At 36.5% G+C, this 22,012-nt stretch overlaps 3 protein-coding genes and 1 long non-coding RNA gene across 30 annotated transcripts; 1 reads left to right on the plus strand and 3 right to left on the minus strand.

Moving 5' to 3' along the window:
- Positions 1 to 498: 498 nt before the first annotated feature.
- On the minus strand, positions 499 to 5,998 carry LOC107776057 (G-type lectin S-receptor-like serine/threonine-protein kinase At1g11330). Of its 3 annotated transcripts, XM_075233395.1 has the most exons (8): positions 5,303 to 5,998; positions 3,744 to 4,961; positions 2,518 to 2,622; positions 2,293 to 2,435; positions 2,016 to 2,226; positions 1,492 to 1,729; positions 1,210 to 1,360; positions 500 to 1,109 (listed from the first exon to the last, which is right to left on the minus strand). In XM_075233395.1, the coding sequence occupies exons 2-8, from the start codon at positions 4,717 to 4,719 to the stop codon at positions 801 to 803; spliced, it is 2,133 nt and encodes a 710-aa protein (XP_075089496.1). In that variant the 5' UTR covers positions 4,720 to 4,961; positions 5,303 to 5,998; the 3' UTR covers positions 500 to 800. The 3 variants fall into 3 exon arrangements, with proteins under 3 accessions (XP_016451354.1, XP_075089496.1, XP_016451360.1); XM_016595868.2 differs by lacking the exon at positions 5,303 to 5,998 and having other exon boundaries at positions 499 to 1,109; positions 3,744 to 5,263; XM_016595874.2 differs by lacking the exons at positions 500 to 1,109; positions 5,303 to 5,998 and having other exon boundaries at positions 1,215 to 1,343; positions 3,744 to 5,268.
- A 395-nt stretch (positions 5,999 to 6,393) lies between these two features.
- LOC142170778 (uncharacterized) lies at positions 6,394 to 10,365 on the minus strand. Of its 2 annotated transcripts, XR_012700326.1 has the most exons (3): positions 7,359 to 8,450; positions 6,856 to 7,239; positions 6,394 to 6,766 (listed from the first exon to the last, which is right to left on the minus strand). It is a non-coding gene; the product is annotated as an uncharacterized LOC142170778 (long non-coding RNA). The 2 variants fall into 2 exon arrangements; XR_012700325.1 differs by having other exon boundaries at positions 6,856 to 10,365.
- Positions 10,366 to 10,744: 379 nt separating this feature from the next.
- Positions 10,745 to 14,889, minus strand: LOC107776069 (pentatricopeptide repeat-containing protein At1g03100, mitochondrial-like). 20 transcript variants are annotated; one of them, XM_075233414.1, is made up of 4 exons: positions 14,752 to 14,889; positions 14,116 to 14,234; positions 13,481 to 13,533; positions 10,745 to 13,374 (listed from the first exon to the last, which is right to left on the minus strand). In XM_075233414.1, exon 4 carries the CDS (start codon positions 13,336 to 13,338, stop codon positions 11,008 to 11,010), a length of 2,331 nt encoding a protein of 776 aa, XP_075089515.1. In that variant the 5' UTR covers positions 13,339 to 13,374; positions 13,481 to 13,533; positions 14,116 to 14,234; positions 14,752 to 14,889; the 3' UTR covers positions 10,745 to 11,007. The 20 variants fall into 20 exon arrangements, with proteins under 20 accessions (XP_075089515.1, XP_075089508.1, XP_075089509.1 ...); XM_075233407.1 differs by having other exon boundaries at positions 14,727 to 14,841; XM_075233408.1 differs by having other exon boundaries at positions 10,745 to 13,380; positions 14,727 to 14,841.
- Positions 14,890 to 15,749: 860 nt separating this feature from the next.
- On the plus strand, positions 15,750 to 20,972 carry LOC107776191 (uncharacterized). 5 transcript variants are annotated; one of them, XR_012700330.1, is made up of 6 exons: positions 15,750 to 15,992; positions 16,115 to 16,256; positions 16,833 to 17,060; positions 18,050 to 18,259; positions 18,704 to 19,037; positions 20,731 to 20,972. XR_012700330.1 is itself a non-coding variant. In XM_075233416.1 (6 exons), exons 3-5 carry the CDS (start codon positions 16,935 to 16,937, stop codon positions 18,857 to 18,859), a joined length of 492 nt encoding a protein of 163 aa, XP_075089517.1. In that variant the 5' UTR covers positions 15,777 to 16,038; positions 16,153 to 16,256; positions 16,833 to 16,934; the 3' UTR covers positions 18,860 to 19,037; positions 20,731 to 20,972. The 5 variants fall into 5 exon arrangements, 1 of the variants encoding a protein (XP_075089517.1); XM_075233416.1 differs by having other exon boundaries at positions 15,777 to 16,038; positions 16,153 to 16,256; XR_012700329.1 differs by lacking the exon at positions 16,833 to 17,060.
- The last annotated feature ends 1,040 nt before the right edge of the window (positions 20,973 to 22,012 follow it).

The following is a 22,012-nucleotide window of genomic DNA, read 5'->3' on the forward strand; positions in this document are numbered from 1 at the left end:
AAGTTTATTAACAATTGATTTCTAGGAAACCCAGCCATTTGTATGTGCCGCTCATACAAAACCCATGCACCATCAAGTTTATCTTCATCAATCACATTTTCTAACTCCTAAGACATCCTCAAGTACAAAATACGGTACGGTATATGATTTGCATTTGTTGTATAATTTGATCTACTATGATACGGATAATATTTGTTGCTACTCTCTCGATATACTATTTTAATAGGACATAGTATTTCTACCAACCTTACAATACGATGTTTGTACTATAATTTCCCTAATTCCATTTGCAAATAATCCATATTACCCGTATGGTTACTCCCATTATTGTTCCATTTCTAATTGTGATATTTGACTGAACACAAATATTTTACATGTTATTTCGACTTTAGTATTATGTTGTGTTAAGATAAGAATATATTAATGGTGGAAGAGTTGGTTCAATAGAGGAAATGTCATAGCAAAATTTAAACTTTGAGCAGTTCGATGAATTTGAATAATTGAAACTTGTGAAATTTGTACAAAAATGAATCGTGTCAAACATGCTTAAAATAAAAGGAGTGTCACATGAATTGAGATAGATGGATTACAAAAGTAAAAAATGGCAGCTCGGTGCACTAAGCAACCACTACGTGAGAGTTACCTCGCTAAAAAAGGGCCGAACCACAATGATCTATTGTACGCAGCCTTACCTTGCATTTCTGCAAGAGGCTGTTTTCACGACTCGAACCCGTGACCTCCTGGTCACATGGCAGTAACTTTATCAGTTACGCCAAGGCAAGTAATTTCACATATTCATGTTATCTACCAGCAAGGGTTGTGATACTTATCTGGTTCACACTACACTCAATTTCTATATTCTTGTTACACGTTGTGAAGAAACTAACTTGTCTTTCAGTAAAAGCAGGCTGTAATGGTGTTGGCAGACTTGTATTTTCACTGGTAAGCATGGCAAGAACAGATGAAATACTTGGCCTGTCTTCAGTAAATTCTTGAACACACAGTAAACCAATCTGTATGCATTTTCTGATCTCCATTTCCAATCTTGGATTCAATACAATCGGATCGATAAAAGTTGATAAATCTTCTTCTTTCCACAACTTCCATGCCTGAAAACAGTTTAAAAAAACCAGCAAATTTAAAGAAGCACAAATAGCAATGACATGTAGTAGTTTTTTTTTTAATATTAGCACATAAGAGGAGTCTTACATATCCCAAAAGGCTCAAAAAGGATGTCTCACTCCAAGAACTTGTACATTTTCGGCCACTTATGATCTCTAACACTAAAACTCCAAAGCTAAAAACATCCGATTTCTCAGAGAATCTTCCTTCCATTGCATATTCTGGGGCCATGTATCCACTGTAAAAATGTCAGCCAGTTCGTATAGAAATGTTACATTAACTAGATAAATCTTTCAAAATGTAGAATATGGTCATTTTGTGGGAGAAAACTTGCAAAGTTATGGTATATATAGCTCAATGTCCACTTACTAAGTACCAACTACTCTTCTTGTGTTTGCTTGATCTTGGTCAGATCCGAAAATCCTAGCCATGCCAAAATCTGAAATCTTTGGATTGAAGTTGTTATCGAGCAAAATGTTACTTGGCTTTAGATCTCTATGGATTATTTTCAATCTTGAATCTCTGTGAAGATAAAGGAGTCCTCGGCCAACTCCTTGGATGATAATGGAACGTTTCGTCCAATCCAAAACGCCTTGGTATACTTCATCTAAATGTTTCTCAAATATAAATACAGAATGCAGGGAAGAAGATTAAGAAATGCGTACGAAAGGCGGTGCATTAAGCTCCCGCTATGTGCGGGGTAGGGGGAAGGGCCGAACCACAAAGGTCTATTGTACGTAGCCTTACCCTGCATTTCTGCAAGAGGCTGTTTTCACGGCTTGGACCCGTGACTTCCTGGTCACATGACAACAACTTTACCAGTTATGCCAAGGCTCTCCTTCATTTAAGAACCGCGCACGAGAAGTAAAAAGATTTGAAGAGTAAGCACTAACCGAAGAGAAACACATCCAAGCTTTTCTTTGGCATATATTCATAAATCAGCATCTTCTCCTCTTTATCCACACAACATCCCAAGAGTCTAACAAGGTTTCTGTGTTGGACTTTAGAGATCACCAACACTTCATTCATGAACTCTTCTAGCCCTTGTCCGGAGGATTTTGAAAGCCTCTTGACAGCTATTTCTCTCCCATCTTCCAATTTTCCCTGAAAGGAAGTACCAATTTCAGCTACTGAAATTTGTAAAGTGATCGAGAGAGATGAAAATCGTACCCTGTAAACTGGACCAAAACCACCCTGACCAAGCTTATTATCATCACAAAATCGGGCTGTCGCATTTGCAAGCGTTTCGGAGTTGAAGACTGGTAATTCTTCCATTCTGTTACCAAGTAAAACTACCTCCTTGCTCTTCACTCCTAATATCAGAAGGGATACAAGTTAACTATAGCTAACAAAATGTTTCTAAATGTATAATACAAACTTTTTAGTCTGTTTTACCTCTACGTCTGACCATCCTTGTACAGAAAAGGAACAGACAAACACAGAGTGTAAGAGTACCAACGATTACTGGAATTACAATTTTCTTTATGTCTTTATGATGATCTGCAATGTAGAGCAAACATAAAAGGTGAACCAGTATCAGTTGTTTATTGAAGTCAAAAACTTAAAAGTATATACATGGACTTCAATTAAGTCAATTGAATTAATTGACTCGGACACGTACAAAGGAGAAGCCCAAATGCCCCGATAAGGAGGTGTGAGCGGCTGGGTTTGGAGGGCACGAGAAGAGGTAGAGGACGGCCTAAGAAGTATTGGGGAGAGGTAATCAGGCAGGACATGGCGAGGCTTCAGATTTACGAGGACATGGCCCTTGATAGGAAGCTGTGGAGGTCGAGTATTAGGGTTGTAGTTTAGGAGGTAGTTGAGTCTTTCCTTACTTCGTACCTTTGTGAGGCTAGTCTGGTAGGATTTTTGTCGAAGTCAGTTAGTGGCAATGTTGCGTCTTACTACTCTTTCGTTTTCCATAGTGCCAGGTCTATGTACTGTCTAAAGCTTTTGCATTGCATCTACTTTCTCATTTTCATGATGTTATATTTCTTATGGTTTCTATTGGTGATATTGATATTGTCTCTTTTCATCTTTTTGAGCCGAGGGTCTTTCGGAAACTGCCTCTCTACTCCCTTAGGGTAGGGGTAAGGTCTATGTACACACCACCCTCCCCAGACCCCACTAGTGGGATTTTACTGGGTTGTTGTTGTTGTTGTTGTCAATTAAGTCAATGATATCTCAAATGACAGATTAAGCTACAATGGTTGGAAAAGGATTATGCTGCTGGCTGGATGGACCTTATGAGGACCCCGTTTAAATTTGACCCCATTAAGAAAAGTCTCCGGCCAGAATTTTGAAGCACACTGGTCAGAATTTTGGGAAGTGGTTCTGGCGATCACTAGAATTTGAAAGCACCAGTAATTCAGTCGCAATGCTGAAAAATTCTGGTGACCTGTAAGGATTTGTGGCAAAATCCTGACGTACTTCTGGTGATCGTCGGTATTTTACCACAAATCCTTGCCATAGATTCTGGCACCGGGCTATTTTTCCAAAAATTTTGTCACCGGGGTAAAAAAAATCAACAGTGACACAAAAGTATCCTATTTGTGTCATTCTCCCTAACTAAAATGGGCTGAGAGGATATTGAGTCTTTCATTGAGCACCAGAATACATACCAAGCTCTGAATGTGCCACACGAATATAGAGATCTTTCCCCCAGCTTTGGAACTGCTGAATGTCAATCAAGTTGTTACTCCACGACATACAGCCGATACCTGAGTCATATGCATATGCAATGCAGGAACAATTACGCAAGCATTGGCTTCTACATTGGTCTTCTCTAGTAGATGACCTTTCTGCAAAATCGGGCAATTTCATTAACTCCATCTTTAGAAATCCATCTTCTTTACTCGAATTTCCCGAGTTATTCTTCACTTCACATTGCAAAGCTATCCTCCTAACACAACCGCTAGTCCAATTCCCCTTTTCCCATTCTTCCCTATGCTTTGGCTCGAAACCTTTCAGACAAGAACAAATCGGAGAATCCAAATCGTTGCAGCTCGCAAATGGACCACATGTTCCGTAAACTTCACAATCATTATTGGGAGCTGACCATATTATCTTCCAATTTGTCTCATTCTCGTCCCAAAATGATTGAACTAAGTCTCCTTTCCAATCCAAGATGAACTTCATTAACAAATTAAAACCAACAGGTCCAGTAAGATATACAGTACCTTCGCGATCGTTCACTACACTAAATCCATCAACGGACACAGAATACATATCCTGAACTCCAATGAAAATCTGGCCATTCCATTGACCACTTCGCCAGTAGGGACGGTTACCATTCCAAATATATACCTGAGGAATGATTTCAGATTTCATCCCTAAAGAAAAGTTTCCAAAAGTAGGATCCCAAGGGCTTGTCCAAGAATTTACTTCTATCCTTTTCCCTGTCCTTATGTTTTCACTTATTCTCATTTCAGGGACAAGTGAATCAGAAGGATGTTCAAAACTTCGCCATATTGTGGTCGCATTGTTCAGACGATCTACCAGAACAAAGTTACCAGAATCTTGGAGAAAGGCAATTGAGTTTACCTGAGAGGTTGTTGAAGTGTTTGATGACCAAAGAATCTCTTCCGCTTCGTTCATAACTACGACGTTTCCATCACCAGATATCTTCACAACCCCAGAAGAATCACTTAACGGTTTGTCCCTATTAGCCACCCAAATGACAATTGTTTCAGAAAAATTGTACCATATTCCAACATACCTATTAGTGCTGTTTAGAGGACTGAAAAATCCCAACTTGAAGACGCCATCTGGCGATGATAAAATTCCAGGATCTCTCAGAGATTGAGTGCTAGTAATCCTATCTACTTCTGTGCAAAAACCTGTATTGAAACAGTGAAGAATAACAAGAATTACATGAACAAAATATTGCACATTTCTGCTGCTATTGGTCATTTTTTGGTATTTTAAGGCTTCCTATTACCACATTGTAAGACTTCTTTTGCTCAACTATCTGTGCCAAAACACTATAACAAGATGCCAAATTGGACTTGTAATTTGTCAACTCAGAAATTTTCAACCAGGCCAATGGGCAATTGACTCTTAAAATAAATTATGCAAAATGTGTCCTTTTCAATGGGATCAGAACTAGGAAATGTGAATGATATGGGAGTTGTTTGCTTCTTCTTTGATGTTTGAGTCATACCATAAAATAAAGACTTACAAATTCCAGTCTTTGATGTTTGCTTCTCCTCTCTGCCCCTCGGGTAGGGGTAAGGTCTGCATACATATTACCCTCCCCAGATCCCACTTATGGGATTAGACTGGGTTGTTGTTGTTGTTGTTGTAAAATGAGGACAAAAAACAGAATAAATAAAGACTTTGAGAATTTTCCATGATTTTCACGTAATTCATTGACCATTAAGCTACTTAGCTTTTTCTTTATCCACCTCTTTTTGGCATATGACTATTAGAAATTTTGACTTTTCTTGGATAGTTTTGTTAGATGTTGCAAGTTGCAACACATTTTCTCTTTAAAGAAGAAAATACTTTTATAGCATAGAAGTTTTCCTTGCCAAACTATAATTTTCATATTTTCACACTTTTGATTGAGATTTTTTAGTGGGATGTCCCGAAAGTACTGTCACACGTTATAAGATTGAAGGGATAAATTCCAATTTTCTCCTCCCTTATTCCAAAACACTAAAAAAGCTTGATACTTGTGCGTTTGCCTACAACCATAACAGGTTGCAAGAACCGGATTTTATAAGTTTTGATATTTGTATGTAAAAAAAAAAAAATATGAGGTGATTTCTTCTTATATGACCAAGTCTTGGTGAGTAGAATTGCCCAATACCTATTCCGGTGGGAGGTAAAGTACCCAATGTAATAATTGAGGTGCATGCAAGCTGACCCGGATACCACCATCATGAAAAAGAGGGAGAAATTTAAAAATAGCCAGATTTACAAGTGGTCATTCAAAAATAGCCACAGTTTCAAGAGTAATCAAAATTTAGCAACTTTTCATGTAAAGACAAATCTGAACGAAAACACTGTTCAAAATCCGGAAAAATACTCCAGTATAATATACTGAAACTTTCCGCGTGTTGGAGTTCCAACATAATATGCTAGAAATTCATACACAGGTGCGCCAATCTCCAGTATATTATGCTGGAACTTTCCACGTTGCAGCAAAATAGTGCTATTTTTCAATGACTTTGCAAACGCTGGCTATTTTTGAATGACAAGTCCGAAAACTAACTAACCCGTGCTATTTTTACGGAAAAAGAAAAAAAATCAAAGAAATATAAATATAGTTAAAAGTTGAAGCATCATTTTCCTTTCGCACTCTCCATTCAACTATATTAATGAATTCACACACACACACAAAATAGTTACATTAAATTATCAAAGTCTTCAAAGGCAATAAAACACAACAATCTAAACACCTTCATAGTTCATACCGAACTCAAAATACAACAATAAATTATAGCCAACTAATCCTTAGAACATAACACGTACTAGAGGAAAAGTTAACTAAAATACAGAATCCCTCTAATTATTAGCTGCAAACAATAGAGCACAAAATATTGCACAATAATTAGGAGATATCAAATTACACTTTGATGAATTAACCATATCAATTCACAATAACTTCTCTATGTCATCACATTTCGAACCGTTTTACCTGCACAAAACCATAAGTAGAAGTAAATCTTACATATAATTGATAGGATCATTAACAATTCTGCTAGAGGTTAAAGCTTAGAAACACACCAAAGAACAAGGCGAAGAATGCTCAATGCCAGCGGAAGATCTACTAGATACATTGCAGGAGGCCCTCATGATTCAGCGGGTCGTCTCTAGCCAAGGCAGCTCTTTCTTCCAATGATCTTTCATCTTTGACTTAGAGGAATGGTAAAGAAGCGACTCAGCACCATAATCCCCCAATGAAATTAAACCTAAAGCAATAGAAAGATAAACAAGACATACACAAGTGAACTAGGAAGGGACAAGTAACAGCAAGAAGTTTACATATTAAAAGTATAAGCCTTTCAGTGGTCCAATAAAAAGTCACCAGATTCTGTAGAAAGTTTATTTCTTAGAGAATAAGTCTCAAAGTTTTCTGATCGTTCAGTGTTGCATCCATTCTCGAAATATCTATATTCAATCAAAAGTCACCAAAATCAGTATACTGTAGCTCAAATTAGAAACTTGATTGGATTTGTAAAGAGTTGTAAACTTAAAAATATAAGTCTCAGTTTTCAATCAAAACTTACCAGAATCAGTACGCTGTAGCTGAAAGTAGAAGCTGTATTGGATTTCTGAGGAGTTGAGTTTTTGAAAAATAGTCAGATTTTGACCCGATTTGATTAGTTTGATCTAGACTAACATTAGAAAACCTTATTGTTCCGCGGACTCTCCAAAATAATGCCGCGTCCTCCAAAAATATACTACTTTTAGAAGATCCGACAAGCACCCAAAGATATTTTCGGAGAGTCCGGGCAATATAAAGAAAACCACAAGAAAATTGTTCAACCTAAAAAAGAATGAATTAACAATAGAACAAATGTTTCTCTTATGCCATTTTCAAGGGCAAAAAAATGTCAAAATCCATAGTAATAAACTAATTAATTTTACACCGTCCTATACAAATCTGAGATAGGACTTTTCTTCCGTTGATATTCAGATAGTTCCTCTCAATCTTCTGTAGCAAAATTATTATCAAATTTCACGCTTAGAATCAAATAATGTTCTTTTAATTTTTGATATACACTCCCCCATGCAAGAGGAATCATTTCATGGAAAAATGAATAGTGGAAGGGGAAGAGGAAGAAATAGCTAATCTCAAGAATACAATACCTGAATTATTATAAGATTGAAGGCTGTCAAATTTGGCCCAGGCCCAAATGACTCACCCAATCCGCCCAAGGTTGGACTGGTTATTGATTCACCCATTTATAAAACTCAACCCATCTTGACCTAATGCATCTCAACCCATTTAAAGTTGGGCTAACTTTTAGCCCAAATTATCTTAGAAATAACTTTTTTTTGTTTGATATGTTATATATAAGGCCAAATGGCCTCATGGCCACTTAAACTTGTATAGCATGAACTTACACTTTTCCCATTTGAACACTCCAACTTGACAAAATTGGTACTAATAAACACCGTTGACCGTTGACCATGTATATGTAAAAGTGGTGCAACTGACATGGCTAAATTGTGTGCAAATCACGCTGCCAAGGTGCGTGGACAGTGTTTTTTATATTAAAAAAATATTACAATTAGAATAAAATATAAATAAGAAAGAAAGAAAAAAGGAAAAGGAAAAAAGACCTTTCCCTCTCCCCTTCTCTTATCCCCTGCCCTCCCACCTCTCTCGTCTCCCCCAGCAAACTCCCACCCCTTTTCTGTAATTTTTTTAATTTTCTATACTAATTTCCCACCCCCTCCCCTTTCTCCATTTCTTTTTCCCTTCCTCTTCCCCTTCAATAATATTTTCTTTCATTTGCTAGTCTCCACCCACCTTTTCCGTCCTAACCTCCCTCAACCACCGGTGGTCGGAAGATAGTCTGAACTTTGTCGTTGTTCTATCATCGATTTAATCTTCGCTAAAATAGCAGCAAAAAAGGGCAGATATTTGCAATGGTATTGGGCGACCTCCACTATTTCAAAATTATGAATTTCTATTGATTTTTTTTTGTGAAATTCCAAAATTAATTAATTTTTTGTTATGGTGAGAACAATGAAGAAAAAGAGACATGAGAAAAAAGAAAGAGTAAGGAAAGGAAGGGAGGTGGGTGAACAGAGAAGAGGGATTATTGGGTACAGGTTACTGGGATAAGTGTGAGGTGTTTTTCATTTTTTCTTTTTGCATTTGTAACTTCTTTTTTTGCTGATTTAGTATTTAAAAATGGGACCCACAAATAATACATGTCAAGTAATAAATAATATAGCATATGACGTGTTGTACATGTCAGCGCAATTGATATACACACTCTGCTGGATGTATTTATTAGTATCCATTCCGTTAAGTTGGAGTGTTGAAATGGGAAAAGTGTAAGTCCATGTATCGGGTTTACAAACTGATACAAGTTTAAGTGGCCACGAGGCCATTTGACCTATATAACCATAACAAAAGAAAAAAAGTCTTATTTAATAATTATAATTCATAAGAAAAGAATACATTAATTAAAGTTTGGTAGAGTTGGGCGGGTTGAGCTATGACCCAAATTTTAGCCCATCTTGACCCAGCCCATCCTAGCCCAAGTAAGTTTTGATAAGCTCATTTATTGACTCAGCCCATTTTGAGCCACCCAAAATCGGCTCAACCCGCTCATTTGACACCCCTAATTTACAGCAAGGATTAGCTTAGCAACTAATGGATTTAGGCAAAATATGTAGCCCCACCAAGTCAAATGCAACTAAAGTTCGAGTCAGAATCCTTTAGCTACTCCTTATAAAAAAAAAAAAAATCCTTTAGCTACTGAAATGTAAACTATTAGGTGTCATTATTTTGATATCAATAATTGTTATCGGTTAAAATAGGGAAGCAACATTGTTCTAAATCAAGCTTTTCACAACAACCAATACAACAAAATAGAAATGACATAAGACTTATCTTAAAAATCACACGAGCCTGAAAGCACAGCCGGAAACTAAAGACAGACGACTAAATGTGTATAAACCATATAGTATACTCCCTCCGTTTCAATGTATTTGAACCTATTTCCTTTTTAGTCCTTTCACTATTTGGAAACAATTTAACTTTATGCAATGATTTATAGCCGCACAAAATATATGTGCCTCATTTTACACAAGTTCAAAAGTCTTCTCTCTTTTCTTAAACACCGTGCCCAGTCAAATGGATTCACATAAATTGAAACGGAGGGAGTATCATTTAAGCTTCAATATGACATATAAATAACAGGCCTCTGGAATAAAGGTCTCTAGTTTCTCCGGTATACTTTCGGATGGGAACACATGTTAACGTCTAAATCTGGAGGGCTTGAATTATTCTAGTAAACAAATGCTATTAATTTTTTGATAAGGTTGACTAATGCTTTTAATGTAAGATAAAGATACTAAACTTATGGATAGATGATAGCTAAGACTGTAAGTGGCTATGGGAACTGAACAAACACATAAAATTCATGAAATGGCAAGTGCAGATCACTTCATTGGAAAAAGAAAAACAGAAAGCAACAGAAATGAGAAAGTTGTTATGCAAAGCACTACAGAGAAATAGAGTTTCCAACAGTATTAAAATTCGAGAGAATTCTCTTTTACCTGTCACTATTGGAGCTTGCCGAATCATCTGTCCCAAATACTTCAGTTCAGCAAATTTGTGTATTTGAAGGTTCCCTTAAATGAATCATGATGAGTAGCAGAAGGGAAATGGCAGTGCTATTTGAGACATTGGTTTAGCAGAAACTAAACCCCTCTTTTGGATGTTAATAATGTAGGCACCTCGGGCATAAGCCATTTGATAGAAAATTAATGCATCCTTACAATTAAACAGATGGATTTCTTATCGTAAAGCAAAATAAATGCTTCACTCTGAACCTCGGGTGGAAATCACTCCAGAGCACAAAAGAAACAGATGATCTTCAATCATTGACTAAATCATGATGGGCACACTGTTATAAGCAATGGACTGATCTTCAAAATCAACCATCATTAAGACGATTTCCTCAAAAGCATGCAAGCCATTTTATGATAACAAGGACCTAATGATCAGAAATTGATAATGACAAAGAAAACCACAGAGATGGCTTGATCTACTAGCATCAAGTGATGACGGGTAGAGAACATATGGATCAACATGTAGCTTCATTCATTTCGCTGACATCCCATTTAGGAATTATCGGAGCAATAAGTTCTAATATTAAGGGTCATATCCTTGAGGCAACAGACAATGAATCTTCAGCATAACCCAGCCCATCTCTTAAAGTTCAATGCTGCCTCTCTCTTTTTCATCTGGGTTTCTAACTGGAATTTTGGAGCCTTTCCCTTGTAGAGTGTTTTATGATACTTTAAGAAGAGGGTACGGTACTTGTACTTGTCAATAAACATATTACCTTTATCCATCATCTCCACAACTTCATTTGCTCGAACAAAGAAACCACCTCTAACAAATGTATAAAGCACAGCATCTAACAGTTCCTGATCAAACTTCATTCCACTAGAAAAAGCAAGAGACTTCATTTCACCCCATAGTTCCGTCACCTCCACGTACTTTCCACCAATGGCAGCATAACCTGTGACCAGAGAATGAAAAGTCTGTGCATTTGGAGCATGTCCCAAACTCCTCATCTTCTTAAAAGCCTTTTCAGCATCTTGCAACAACCTCTTTTTGCAGAAAAAGTGAATTACGTTATTCCAATCATGAACTCCGTAATCTACTTTTTGTCCTTCCTTGATTTCATGCAAAAGCGTCATCATTAAACTAGCTTCACCTCCTTCTGCAGACCCTTTGACCAATTTCTCAAATTCTTGATGACCCGTTCTTGGTATCCTAGTCTCCTTCATCTCTTTGAACAGGTCAAGGGCGCCTTGAGTGTCCTTCTGAAGCGCCTTGGACTGGATCAATACTTTGTAACAGCTTGCATCTACCTGAACCCCAGCTTTACGAGCATCTCTAAGAAGAGAAGCAATTTCCCCAGCTCGGTTCTCTTTACAGTATGCTTTCAGAAGAGACGAATAAACAGAAGAACCAGTTCTAACGCCAGCCAAGCGCATTTCATCCAGTAGGTCATGTGCCAGATCTAACCATCCGAGTGAAATACAAGAGTTTATCACATGAACCAAGGCAGAATCATCAACTGAAACTGGAGAATCTTCTTTCTCTGCCTTTATTAGAAATTCTGCAAGATCTTTTGTTCTCCCAGCTTCTAAGAAAGCCTTTACCAATTTAACGTATAATTTCTCAGTAGGCTGGAGAATACCACGTTCACTGGTAATAAATTCAATTTGCTTCTGCAACTTAATTACCAAGACATCAAGTAAGTCTTTAGCAATAATCTGCAGCTTTAAAAACTTTCTGTCTCTACAGAGATCTTCGTATGATACTAAGTTTTCTGATCCATTCGGATTTCGATAAAATGCATCATCGAGGGGAACATTTGCAAGTGATGAATTGCCACTTCTAGAAGCTTCGAGCAGCAAATTAGCTACACCAAGAGAATTTTTAGCTTTCTCTGCCTTGCGAAGCATTTCTAAAACCATGTGGGATGCAGATTCAAGATCTCCAAATTTTAAGTAGCACGAAAGCAAACAATTATAGAACTGACGGAACTGCATGTCAGTCACATTAGGGACCTCTTCCATGTCTCTCTTAAGCTTCTTGAGCTCCTCCCTTCGTCCATTCTTCTCATAAATATGAGCCATTATGATCAGTAAGGTAGGATCAGCTTTCAAGTTGATTCGAGGCATCATGTCAAGGAGCTGCTCTGCTTTTCTAGTAGTTCCAAACAGAAGACATCCAGCCAAAGCAATGTTAAAACAAGTGGTATTTGGCTTCATGGAAAGTAGAGGTTCGTTGCTCTTTTTACGGGGATCGACTCTTCCATCTTGAAACAAGTAACCTATTTCAAGAATCAATTCAACAGCAAGGTACGCTCCATTAGAGGTTTGTGACATATAAGCCAGGATTGCAGACCAAGCACTCACAGGTGGATACTGTTCTGTTTCCACAAGCTTCCTTACAAGAGTAGATGCGGGAATAGGTAATCTGCATTTGGCAAGGACTAAAGAGAGATAGATAAGAGCATTCCTTCCAAGTAAGTCATGCTTGTTCTCCTCAAATGCCTGTTCAACCAAAGCATAAGCCTTCTCCAGCCATCGAAGATCTGAGCTTTCGGCAAAAGCTGCTACAAGTTTATTAACAATTGATTTTCTAGGAAACCCGGCCATTTGTATGTGCCGCTCATACAAAACCCACGCATCATCAAGTTTATCTTCATCAATCACATTTTCTAACTCCTCAGACATTTTACCGAGGTCTTGAGCCTGGACTAAGATTGTCCCAGCAATGGTAGAAAATGGAGCAGTCTGAGCAAACGCAGTGCAGCCGACTCCACTCTGAATCTCTATGTTTCCTCGACTGAAGCCACCTAACCGATTGACAAACTCACTACTCCAACCAGACTGAATTGTGTGTTTGAAAACTACATAATGACCATTGACAGCAATCAACCGGAGCAAAGAAAAGGGGCAAGCTGCTATCCCGAGGTTCAACTTCCTGAGAGCGATCATTTTCTCCAAGTAGCATTCCTAGTTCTTCACTTCATGCTGAATCTTGCCGAATAATTAAAAGAATCAGAATGTTAGAGATTAATTACCAAGTTCTTTTTCTTTTGGTTCAAAATCAATATACCAATTTTCCTGACATGCTCACCTTAACTCAGGAGGGGATATCTTGAGTTCATGGATTTCAGATGCTACGATTTCCTATATGACTTGAAATATACCATTTCAATACAAGTGGCTAAAACTCGCAATATGATGACAAATATTGCACTTTTATGGCATTATTCTCTTTTTCTATTTATATATTAAGAAGATATCAGTAGATTAACATCGGAACCAAATAAAATCACATATTAACTTGCAAATATAATAACGAAGCATACAAATTGGAGTTGCTAATTCTTTATGCAGTGAAAGTAGACCCTGAGCTTGGCAACCACAATTCAAAATTCGTGTTCTACAACTAAAAAGCATGCTGAACGTTTGCAATAAAAATGATTAACATTACACCTTTAGATAACCAAATTCCCATTTTTCTTTTTCATACTAAGAAGATTTGAGAGTAACCAATATAAGAAGTAAACAAGAATGCAAAATTAACTTCTAAAAATCATAAAAAAGGTATAAATCAAACTTGAATCTTTCATTATGTAGTGATAGTATACACTAACCATGATAACCCCAAACCCAAACCCGATGAATATATAATAGATGTCTTCACATACACACTTATCACCAAAATAAAAGGCAACCCGGTGCACAAGGCATCATGCATTCACGCACGGTTCGGGAAGGGCCGCTCCAAGAGAGTGTGATGTAGACAGCTTCCCTTAATGCAAGCATTAGTAGCTGCTTCCAAGGCTCAAACTCCGTGACCTAGTTGCTCCAAGGCTCCCTTCACGCTTATCACCAAAATATAGTAGTTAGTTAAAATGCATCTCACCTTAATATATGATTAACCATAGTAAATTAGTATGGTTTGGTGTAAACACCGGGTGCAGGTAAATTTTGAATTCGTGTTTTACTATTAAAAAAGCATGCTGAAAACCAGCAAAATAATGATAAAGATTACACCTTTATGGACTTATCCTCCTTTTTTATTTCTTTTTTTCAATTAAGAATATCCCAGGACACTAATTAACATGGAAAGCTAAAATGCATATTAAATTGGAAAAATCAGAAATTGAAGTTGATACTCCTTATGCAGTAACTAACAGTAAACACCAAAAGGACAAAACCCAGTTCACAGATTATTGTATTACCACTAAAAAGAATGCTGAAAACTAAAAATATAATTATAAAAAAATGCACTTTTTATGGCATTCTCCTTTTCTTTTCTTTTCATTTTCTATTAAGAATATTTACAACTAAAGAGCATTAGAAAAAGGGATTACCACAGATGACAAAAAGGGAACTCACAGCTTGATTTTCGGCGGAGAGAAGCAAAAGTTCGCCGGAGACGGAGAGCGTTGCTAAACTTGGCAGAAAAAGAAAGACGACTGAGGAAAAATTGTTGCTGGGCCAAACATTAACTGAAAGTTGGGCCTATCATCCAATTGGGCCTCCAATGTTATTACTCTCTTTTCTGGGCTTTTAACACATTTTGCAGATCAGCCTATTTTAACAATAGGGAGAAATTCAAAATAGCCAGATTTACAAGTGGTCATTCAAAAATAGCCACAGTTTCAAAAGTAATAGAAATTTAGCACTGTTCATGTTAAGATAAATCTGAACGAAAACACTGCTTCAAATCTGGAAAATACTCCAGCATAATATACTGGAGTTCCAGCATAAGTATACTGGATCTCCAACATATCACAATGGAGTTCCAGCATAAGTATACTGGAACTCCAGCATATTATAATGGAGTTTCAGCATAAGTATACTTGAACTTCAGCATAATATAATGGAGTTCCAGCATAATATACCGGTCCAATATAACATGTTAGAAGTTCATACATAGGTGCTTCAATCTCCAGTATATTATGCTGGAACTTTCCGCGTGTTGGAGTTCCAACATAATATGCTGGAAATTCATACATAGGTGCACCGATCTCCACTATATTATATTGGAGATCCCTGTTGCAGCAAAAATAGTAACTATTTTTTACTGACTTTGCAAACGCTGGCTATTTTTGAATAACCAGTCCGAAAACTCGTTAGTCCGTGCTATTTTAACAATAATTATAGCTGCTAGCTAAATATACAAAGAAATATACAACTGATAATATATAATACACAACAAGAAAAAGCCTTATTAGGGACTATCATTTAGCGACCAATTTTAAATATGATCCCTAAAAGTGTACTTACATCGATGAGAATTTATTTGGTCTTTAAAAGACAAATTTATTTTTTAAATACACGACCATACTTATTCTAGTCTATACAAAAGTTAATATCTGGTCTATAATAATTGATTTCGGCGGGATAGCGCGCGAAACTAACGAAAAAAGTAATGAAAAAAAAGAAGGCAAAATGCTCCAAAATTTCACGGTAATCCCTCCAAATTCACTTTCACGCTTAATGCCTCCAAAATAGTTTCACAAAATCCCTAAACTTCTAAGAGACAAAACTAAAAAGTAGGCCATCAAAATTCCTAAGAGGCTCGCTGCTAATCTTCATCAAAGTTCAGAAGTTGCAGAGAACTCAAAAGTTAGGTTGGTGCGAAAATTCATCTTTCTTAGATTATCCGCCTAATCAATAGTGAGTTCAATTTCTTTTTCTTTAATCAGTTATGTTTCTTCTTTCTTCTTCGTCTTGTTTTTCCCAATTGAATCAGAAATTGGAAAAAGGGTTCTACAATTTTTGTTTCTTTAGTTGTTTTTTGCAACATCCGCGCGACTGACGGTGGACGGCAGCAAGCGGCGAACGGCAAGGCAACAGGCGGTGTACGGCAGATTTGTGACGGGCCCATCTTCTAGGTTAGTTTCTATCTCTATTTCTCCTTTTCTTATTACCTCTTTGTGATTTATGAGTAAGTTCTGATTGACTCTTAATTTGGCCATGGATGGCCATTAAAGGTTTAGCCACGAATTTTTGCTTTTTTACCTTTGCACGATGAACATCAAGGTTCAGCAATGGATGTAATATTCAAGACTATTGGATTTGGCGTTACTCTGTTAGCCTTTGGGTTATTGAGTTCCTGATTGACACTGATTTTATGAAAAGTGATTATGGCCTCAATGTTGAGATTTCAGCCTACATTTTGAAAGTGATTAAGAGAGAACCTTTAGTGTTTCATCAAAGAGAGCAGTGCAAAACTTCACTGGTTGAATGGGGTAGTAACCAGCTAGCTTGTGCTGTAGCTAACATAGAAAGAAAAATAAATTGTGTGTTAATTCAACTCGTGATTATTCAAGTCATTTGATTTTCTTATCGGATTCTAGGTACTTTTACACTCTAAAAAGAGTTGTTGCTTATTGCTATGTAGTCCGTGTTCAAGATCAAGTTATCCTTTGGTACTTGTTTTTCTGACTCATTGTTTTTTGGTATGACAGTTGGTGGTACCATAAGGCAAAAACCAAATGCCTAACATTTGTTGCTCTATCTTCCTTACCCTTCACCCTTCCAATTTCTAGTAATGTTTTCTGTTGTAAGCTATGTTGCTCGAATTCTCCAAAAGTGTTGGTGGGTGCATGTCGGATCATCCAAAAAGAGTGAAATTTTTGAAGGATCCACACGGATGCGGTAGCTATTTGGAGAGTCCGCCCAACATAGGTTGTAAGGTACTAGACTTAGTGACTGACACTGGTTACTGCAGAACAATAACCAAATTGATTTGTTGTAGTAGACTAGTAGTTACACCTTGCTTTGCTCTCCTCTACTTGTATTTTGAAGTAGTACCTAAGTAATGAGGTATTGATCACACCATTCTCCTTGGATAATTCCAAAAAGCACTGATTATCCTATCTAGTTCACAAGCACAGGATACCAAGGTATCCTGCCCACCAAGAATGGAGCAAATGAGCTACTGGTTGGACTTTGGAGCAAATGCCCATCTAAGAATTCCCTTTCTAAAGAGAATTAGTATATCAACTGTATATAATCCTTTTTGAATTGCTAGTTGCCGTAATAGTAGATAAAAAGTTGGTGTTAACTTCATTGAAATGATAGCTTAGTTGCCGTAATAGTAGATAAAAAGTTGGTGTTAACTTCATTGAAATGATAGCTTAGCTGTTCTCTTTAATTGTTCTATATTCTGAAAGGGGTATCAGCATTTGCGAAAAAACACTTTATCTTTACCAATGAGCAAGTTTAACTTTAGAATGAATATACATGCAGCTGTTTCATTCATGAAATAGCTAGAGAATATAAACTAAGGTGTTGAATATAAAAACTTTTAATATGTTAGCAAATTCTACCATACTGCCTTAAAAGACCTTAGCAGGCCATGATTAAGTAGTTAAAATGCAGTTCCTAATAGTAGACATCAGATTGAATACTTGTTTCATAAATTTGCATCAAACTGTCAAATTTGGTTATTAACCTCAAATTCATAAATAAGTATTCAAATCACATGTATTATGTATGTAATTACACTTTGATTGTTCATCAAACGTTACTGTTGCTGCATGTTCTATGTTCTAAATTCACAAAATTGAAATAAATGTAAGGTATTTATTAATTCAAGCCTTATTGTAGAACTATGTTTTCTTCTATCACATGGAGTTTCTGTGATGATATTGGATATCAATCTATGTTTGATGTATTGCAGGATAAATTTGAGAGTGATGACATGGATATACATCGTGATCATATTTTGGGATGGATGAAAGAGTTATGGAACAAACGGAGAGGACAATTGCATACAAAATATGTGAAGGGTAAGCCAATCCAAGAGGTTCTTAAGAATGTGCCCAAGGGGGTAGACAAGAAACAATGGGAGTGGTTGGTAAAGGAACATTTTTCTACAGAAAGTTTTCAGGTTTGACATAATACCTAATTATGTAATTTTATTTTATACAGTGATCTTTTAATTGATAATTTATTTATAGCATATGAATTTAATGTTGTCACTCAAATATAGGCGAGAAGTAACAGGAATGCAGCAAATATAACTAAGTTGAAGATGCTTCATCATATTGGTAGCAAGCCAATTAGAGAGATTATTTATCAAAAGATATTATCATCAAATATATTTTTGCTTAATATTGACGAGACATTATTTGACATATTTACTTTTATGTAAAGGACGGAAAAGATGACTAACCACCAGATTTGGCAACTATTTTCTTTGAGACTCGCAAGAAGAATAACACACTTGTCGATGCTGAAACAATCGAGAAACATGTGCATTTGGTTAATTGAACATGTTCTTTACTTTTAGTTATTATGGAATCTGACAAAAAATTTTCTATATACTTTGTAGGCTCAAATCAAGGAATTGGTGCAGTCTGAACCGTCACTTCCTAACATAGAGATTGTAGAAAAATGCTTTGGACCTCAAAGTCGTAGTCATGTATTTGGCTTTGGGGGGTGGATTAAAGGCGAAAGATTTGAAAGGTGGAACTACCTCAAAAACTGAATTATTGGCTAAGCTACATTCAACTGAAAATGAAAACCAGTCTTTGAAGGATCGTCTGTCTAACTTCGAAAATGAGATGAGAGAACTGAGAAAAATAAAAGAATTAGTATTAGCGTAACAAACCAATTTCCAGCCTCCAGCTCAGGGGAATGACTATTCGGATCCTTGATGATACTAGGTGAGTAACAACTTACATGAAACCTCAATTTATTTTATTGATTTAAGTGTATGTAATTGTATATCATTTGCGGAATTTATTCTTCTGTTAATTACGAATTTCATCGGTGTCAATTTGATCTGCGTTTTCCTCTACACTTGTCTTTGATTTCTTCGTCTGGTCAGCCACCATTTTCAGCAACCCTAGAGCTGGTTTCTTCACCAGGTTTTTCCTAATCACCTTGAGAATCTTGTTCTGTTGCAACATCTCATGGGAAATGTTGAGTGGCAAGTCATTAGAGTCAAACTCTTGTAGAAAGAGGTATACTCATCCTTGGTGATCTCCTCTGGTTTACGCAACCAGATCTCGCTTCCGGTAAATAGTAAATAAGGCTTTTTAGCTTTAGCTCCCTGCGTTCTGTTCAGTGCTTTATCTACTAAGTGCCTATACTACTGGTTTTGCTTTCAGTAATCTCAAAAAATTACTAAGTTGTGTGTGTGTGTGTGTGGGGGGGGGGTTCTGAAATGACGTGCTTGAAACAAACACATCTCAACCGATCTCTCTAACATGAATTCCACGCTTCCTGGTTTTGCTCTTTCATACACATTCGTGCCATATATATAGAGAGAGAGAATTAGAAAGAGTAGGTGGGATTTGTTTGAGCAGCCGGGTGATCACATAACAAAATTGTAACTGTTGTGTAATATATTCTTAACACAATGGCCTAGCCAGGCAACTACGTGCCAACATATTGGTTTCATTTACTACACTTGTAAATGAAGACTTGGTTTACGCAACCAGATTGATTTCTGCTTGTTGATGAGCTGCACACGTGAGAAACCTCTTTAATCTTCTTTTTCTTTCCTTTCTCCTTCTCTTTATCCTCATCAACCTCCTCAACAGCACCCTCCTCATCTCTCTTGAGCTCATCATCTTCATCGACAAGAGCAAATAGGTGAGATGAGGCACCACCATTGACCCAGAACTGCTCGTTTCTCCACCAGTTATCAATACTAACACCTCCCAATTGCATCTCAAGAACACTCGTGGCAGCAATCATTATGAAAAGTCCTATGAAAAGAATGCTAGCATAATTGCTAATCTGCAAACCGCAATGACTTTTCAGCAAAAATATCATGCGATGAGTTGACTGCTGTGATGCATTATTTTAGTTATGCCTAGTTATAAAAGATTCTGGAACTGAAAAAGAGTATCAAACTTTCAAACTGGTGGCCTAATCAATAGTCCTGGACAAATATATAAAGACAAGAAATTGGAGCAGCTGTCTCCTTCTAGGTATAGCACAACCAAAATAATCCCCAATGTACTTTAGACTCGTGATCTATTGCTTGAGTTTTAGCTGTCTATTGATCCCTTGTTATTTAAAATATTAAGATGAGTTACAAAGTGTCTTAAATGTTCATTGTTTGAATGGATATGCGTGTTAGATGTTTACTATGGCTGATTAATGATTGATCTCTGTGGAGTAACTTTCTGCAGCTCAGTTCAGTGACACTGTTTTACCTCTTATGTGGTTAAAATTTGCAAAGTCATCTATTTATCATTTCTTTCACTAAATTTTGTTGTCTGGGGGGGGGAAGCAAGTCGGTTGTATCCTAATCATTGTTGAGACTAGACTTTTTCCGAAAACTTGAGTATCTATACGTCTCTTGTATATATTTTTTCTAACTGAAATTTCTTATTTCTTCAACAGGTTTTGGATATTGAAGCTTACTAGAAGCCGATTTTTGACGACATACAGATTAACCATCATTTTGCTGGGAATTTTAAGAAAATTTTACATTACAATCGAAAATATTATTAGTATATGTAGTTTTTTGCTAAATGTTTATGAACACAATGTTGTGACTAGCTTACATCATTGATGTACGGTGCAACTAATTAACTGATGTTGATCATTTTTGGTATTATTTTATGAAAGCAACATTATCTATATATTATAATATTCTCGATTTTCTAGTTGCAAACTAAATGTGATTTAGGGACTTGTGACTTGTTTCTTTAGGGACCAGCTCCTTCTCTGAATAGATATACCGGCCAGCTTCTAACTGCCGTGAAACGTTTTAACGACCACATTTAAACTAGTTGTGAAAACATTTTAAGGACCAGAAATTTAGTCCCTAAAATATGCAAATAAGTACCAGAAACATGGTCCTTAAAACCTATTTAACTGTCAGTTTTAAATTGGTCACGAAACTTGTTTAGCGACCATCACACTATCTCATCCTTAATGACCTTTAGCGGCGGAAGCTATAAGGACCAGATTGGTTGGTCGCTATTGAGCATTTGCGACCAATTCCTTACTTTTAAGGACCAGTTTTCCCTTCGCTATTGAGCATTTTTCTTGTAGTGATAATAATATACAACAAAATAAATATTTTCTAGCTATTATTTTGAGGGTGACTATAATATGTAAAACTTCCGTTTTTTTTTCTTCCAAATATTCTAAGGATATGCTCAGTACATTTTATCTCAAAACTATTTAGAGAGGAAAACAATTTAGTAAAAATAGCACGGGCTAGCTAGTTTTCGGACTGGTCATTCAAAAATAGCCAGCATTTGCAAAGTCATTGAAAAATAGCTACTATTTTGCTGCAACACGGAAAGTTCCAGCATAATATACTGGAGATTGGTGCACCTGTGTATGAACTTCCAGCATATTATGCTGGAATTCCAACACGCGGAAAGTTTGAGTATAATATACTGGACAATCTCCAGTATATTATGCTGGACTGGTATATTATACTAGGATTCCAGTATACTGGAGTATTTTTCCAGATTTTGAACAGTGTTTTCGTTCTGATTTATCTTCACATGAAAAGTGGCTAAATTTCGATTATTTTTGAAACTGTGGCTATTTTTGAATGATCACTTTGTAAATCTGACTATTTTTGAATTTCTCCCAACAATTTATCTTCTCGTATGATTTCTTATATACTTATGTACAGTAATTTTTATTATCTATAGTACTTTTC

The sequence above is a fragment of the Nicotiana tabacum genome, chromosome 16 (assembly GCF_000715075.1).
Source record: "Nicotiana tabacum cultivar K326 chromosome 16, ASM71507v2, whole genome shotgun sequence".
Taxonomy (NCBI): domain Eukaryota; kingdom Viridiplantae; phylum Streptophyta; class Magnoliopsida; order Solanales; family Solanaceae; genus Nicotiana; species Nicotiana tabacum.

Coding starts and splice junctions, on each gene's coding strand:
- LOC107776069 (XM_075233414.1), bottom strand. CDS start 13,338: ATGATCGCTCTCAGGAAGTTGAACCTCGGGATAGCAGCTTGCCCCTTT.
- LOC107776057 (XM_016595868.2), bottom strand. CDS start 5,034: ATGACCAATAGCAGCAGAAATGTGCAATATTTTGTTCATGTAATTCTT. Junction 2,227..2,292: donor GTTTTGGTCCAGTTTACAGG/GTACGATTTTCA, acceptor ACTTCCTTTCAG/GGAAAATTGGAAGATGGGAG. Junction 1,730..2,015: donor CTTGGATGTGTTTCTCTTCG/GTTAGTGCTTAC, acceptor AGAAACATTTAG/ATGAAGTATACCAAGGCGTT.
- LOC107776191 (XM_075233416.1), top strand. CDS start 16,935: ATGTTGCTCGAATTCTCCAAAAGTGTTGGTGGGTGCATGTCGGATCAT. Junction 17,061..18,049: donor CGCCCAACATAGGTTGTAAG/GTACTAGACTTA, acceptor GATGTATTGCAG/GATAAATTTGAGAGTGATGA. Junction 18,260..18,703: donor TTTCTACAGAAAGTTTTCAG/GTTTGACATAAT, acceptor TATACTTTGTAG/GCTCAAATCAAGGAATTGGT.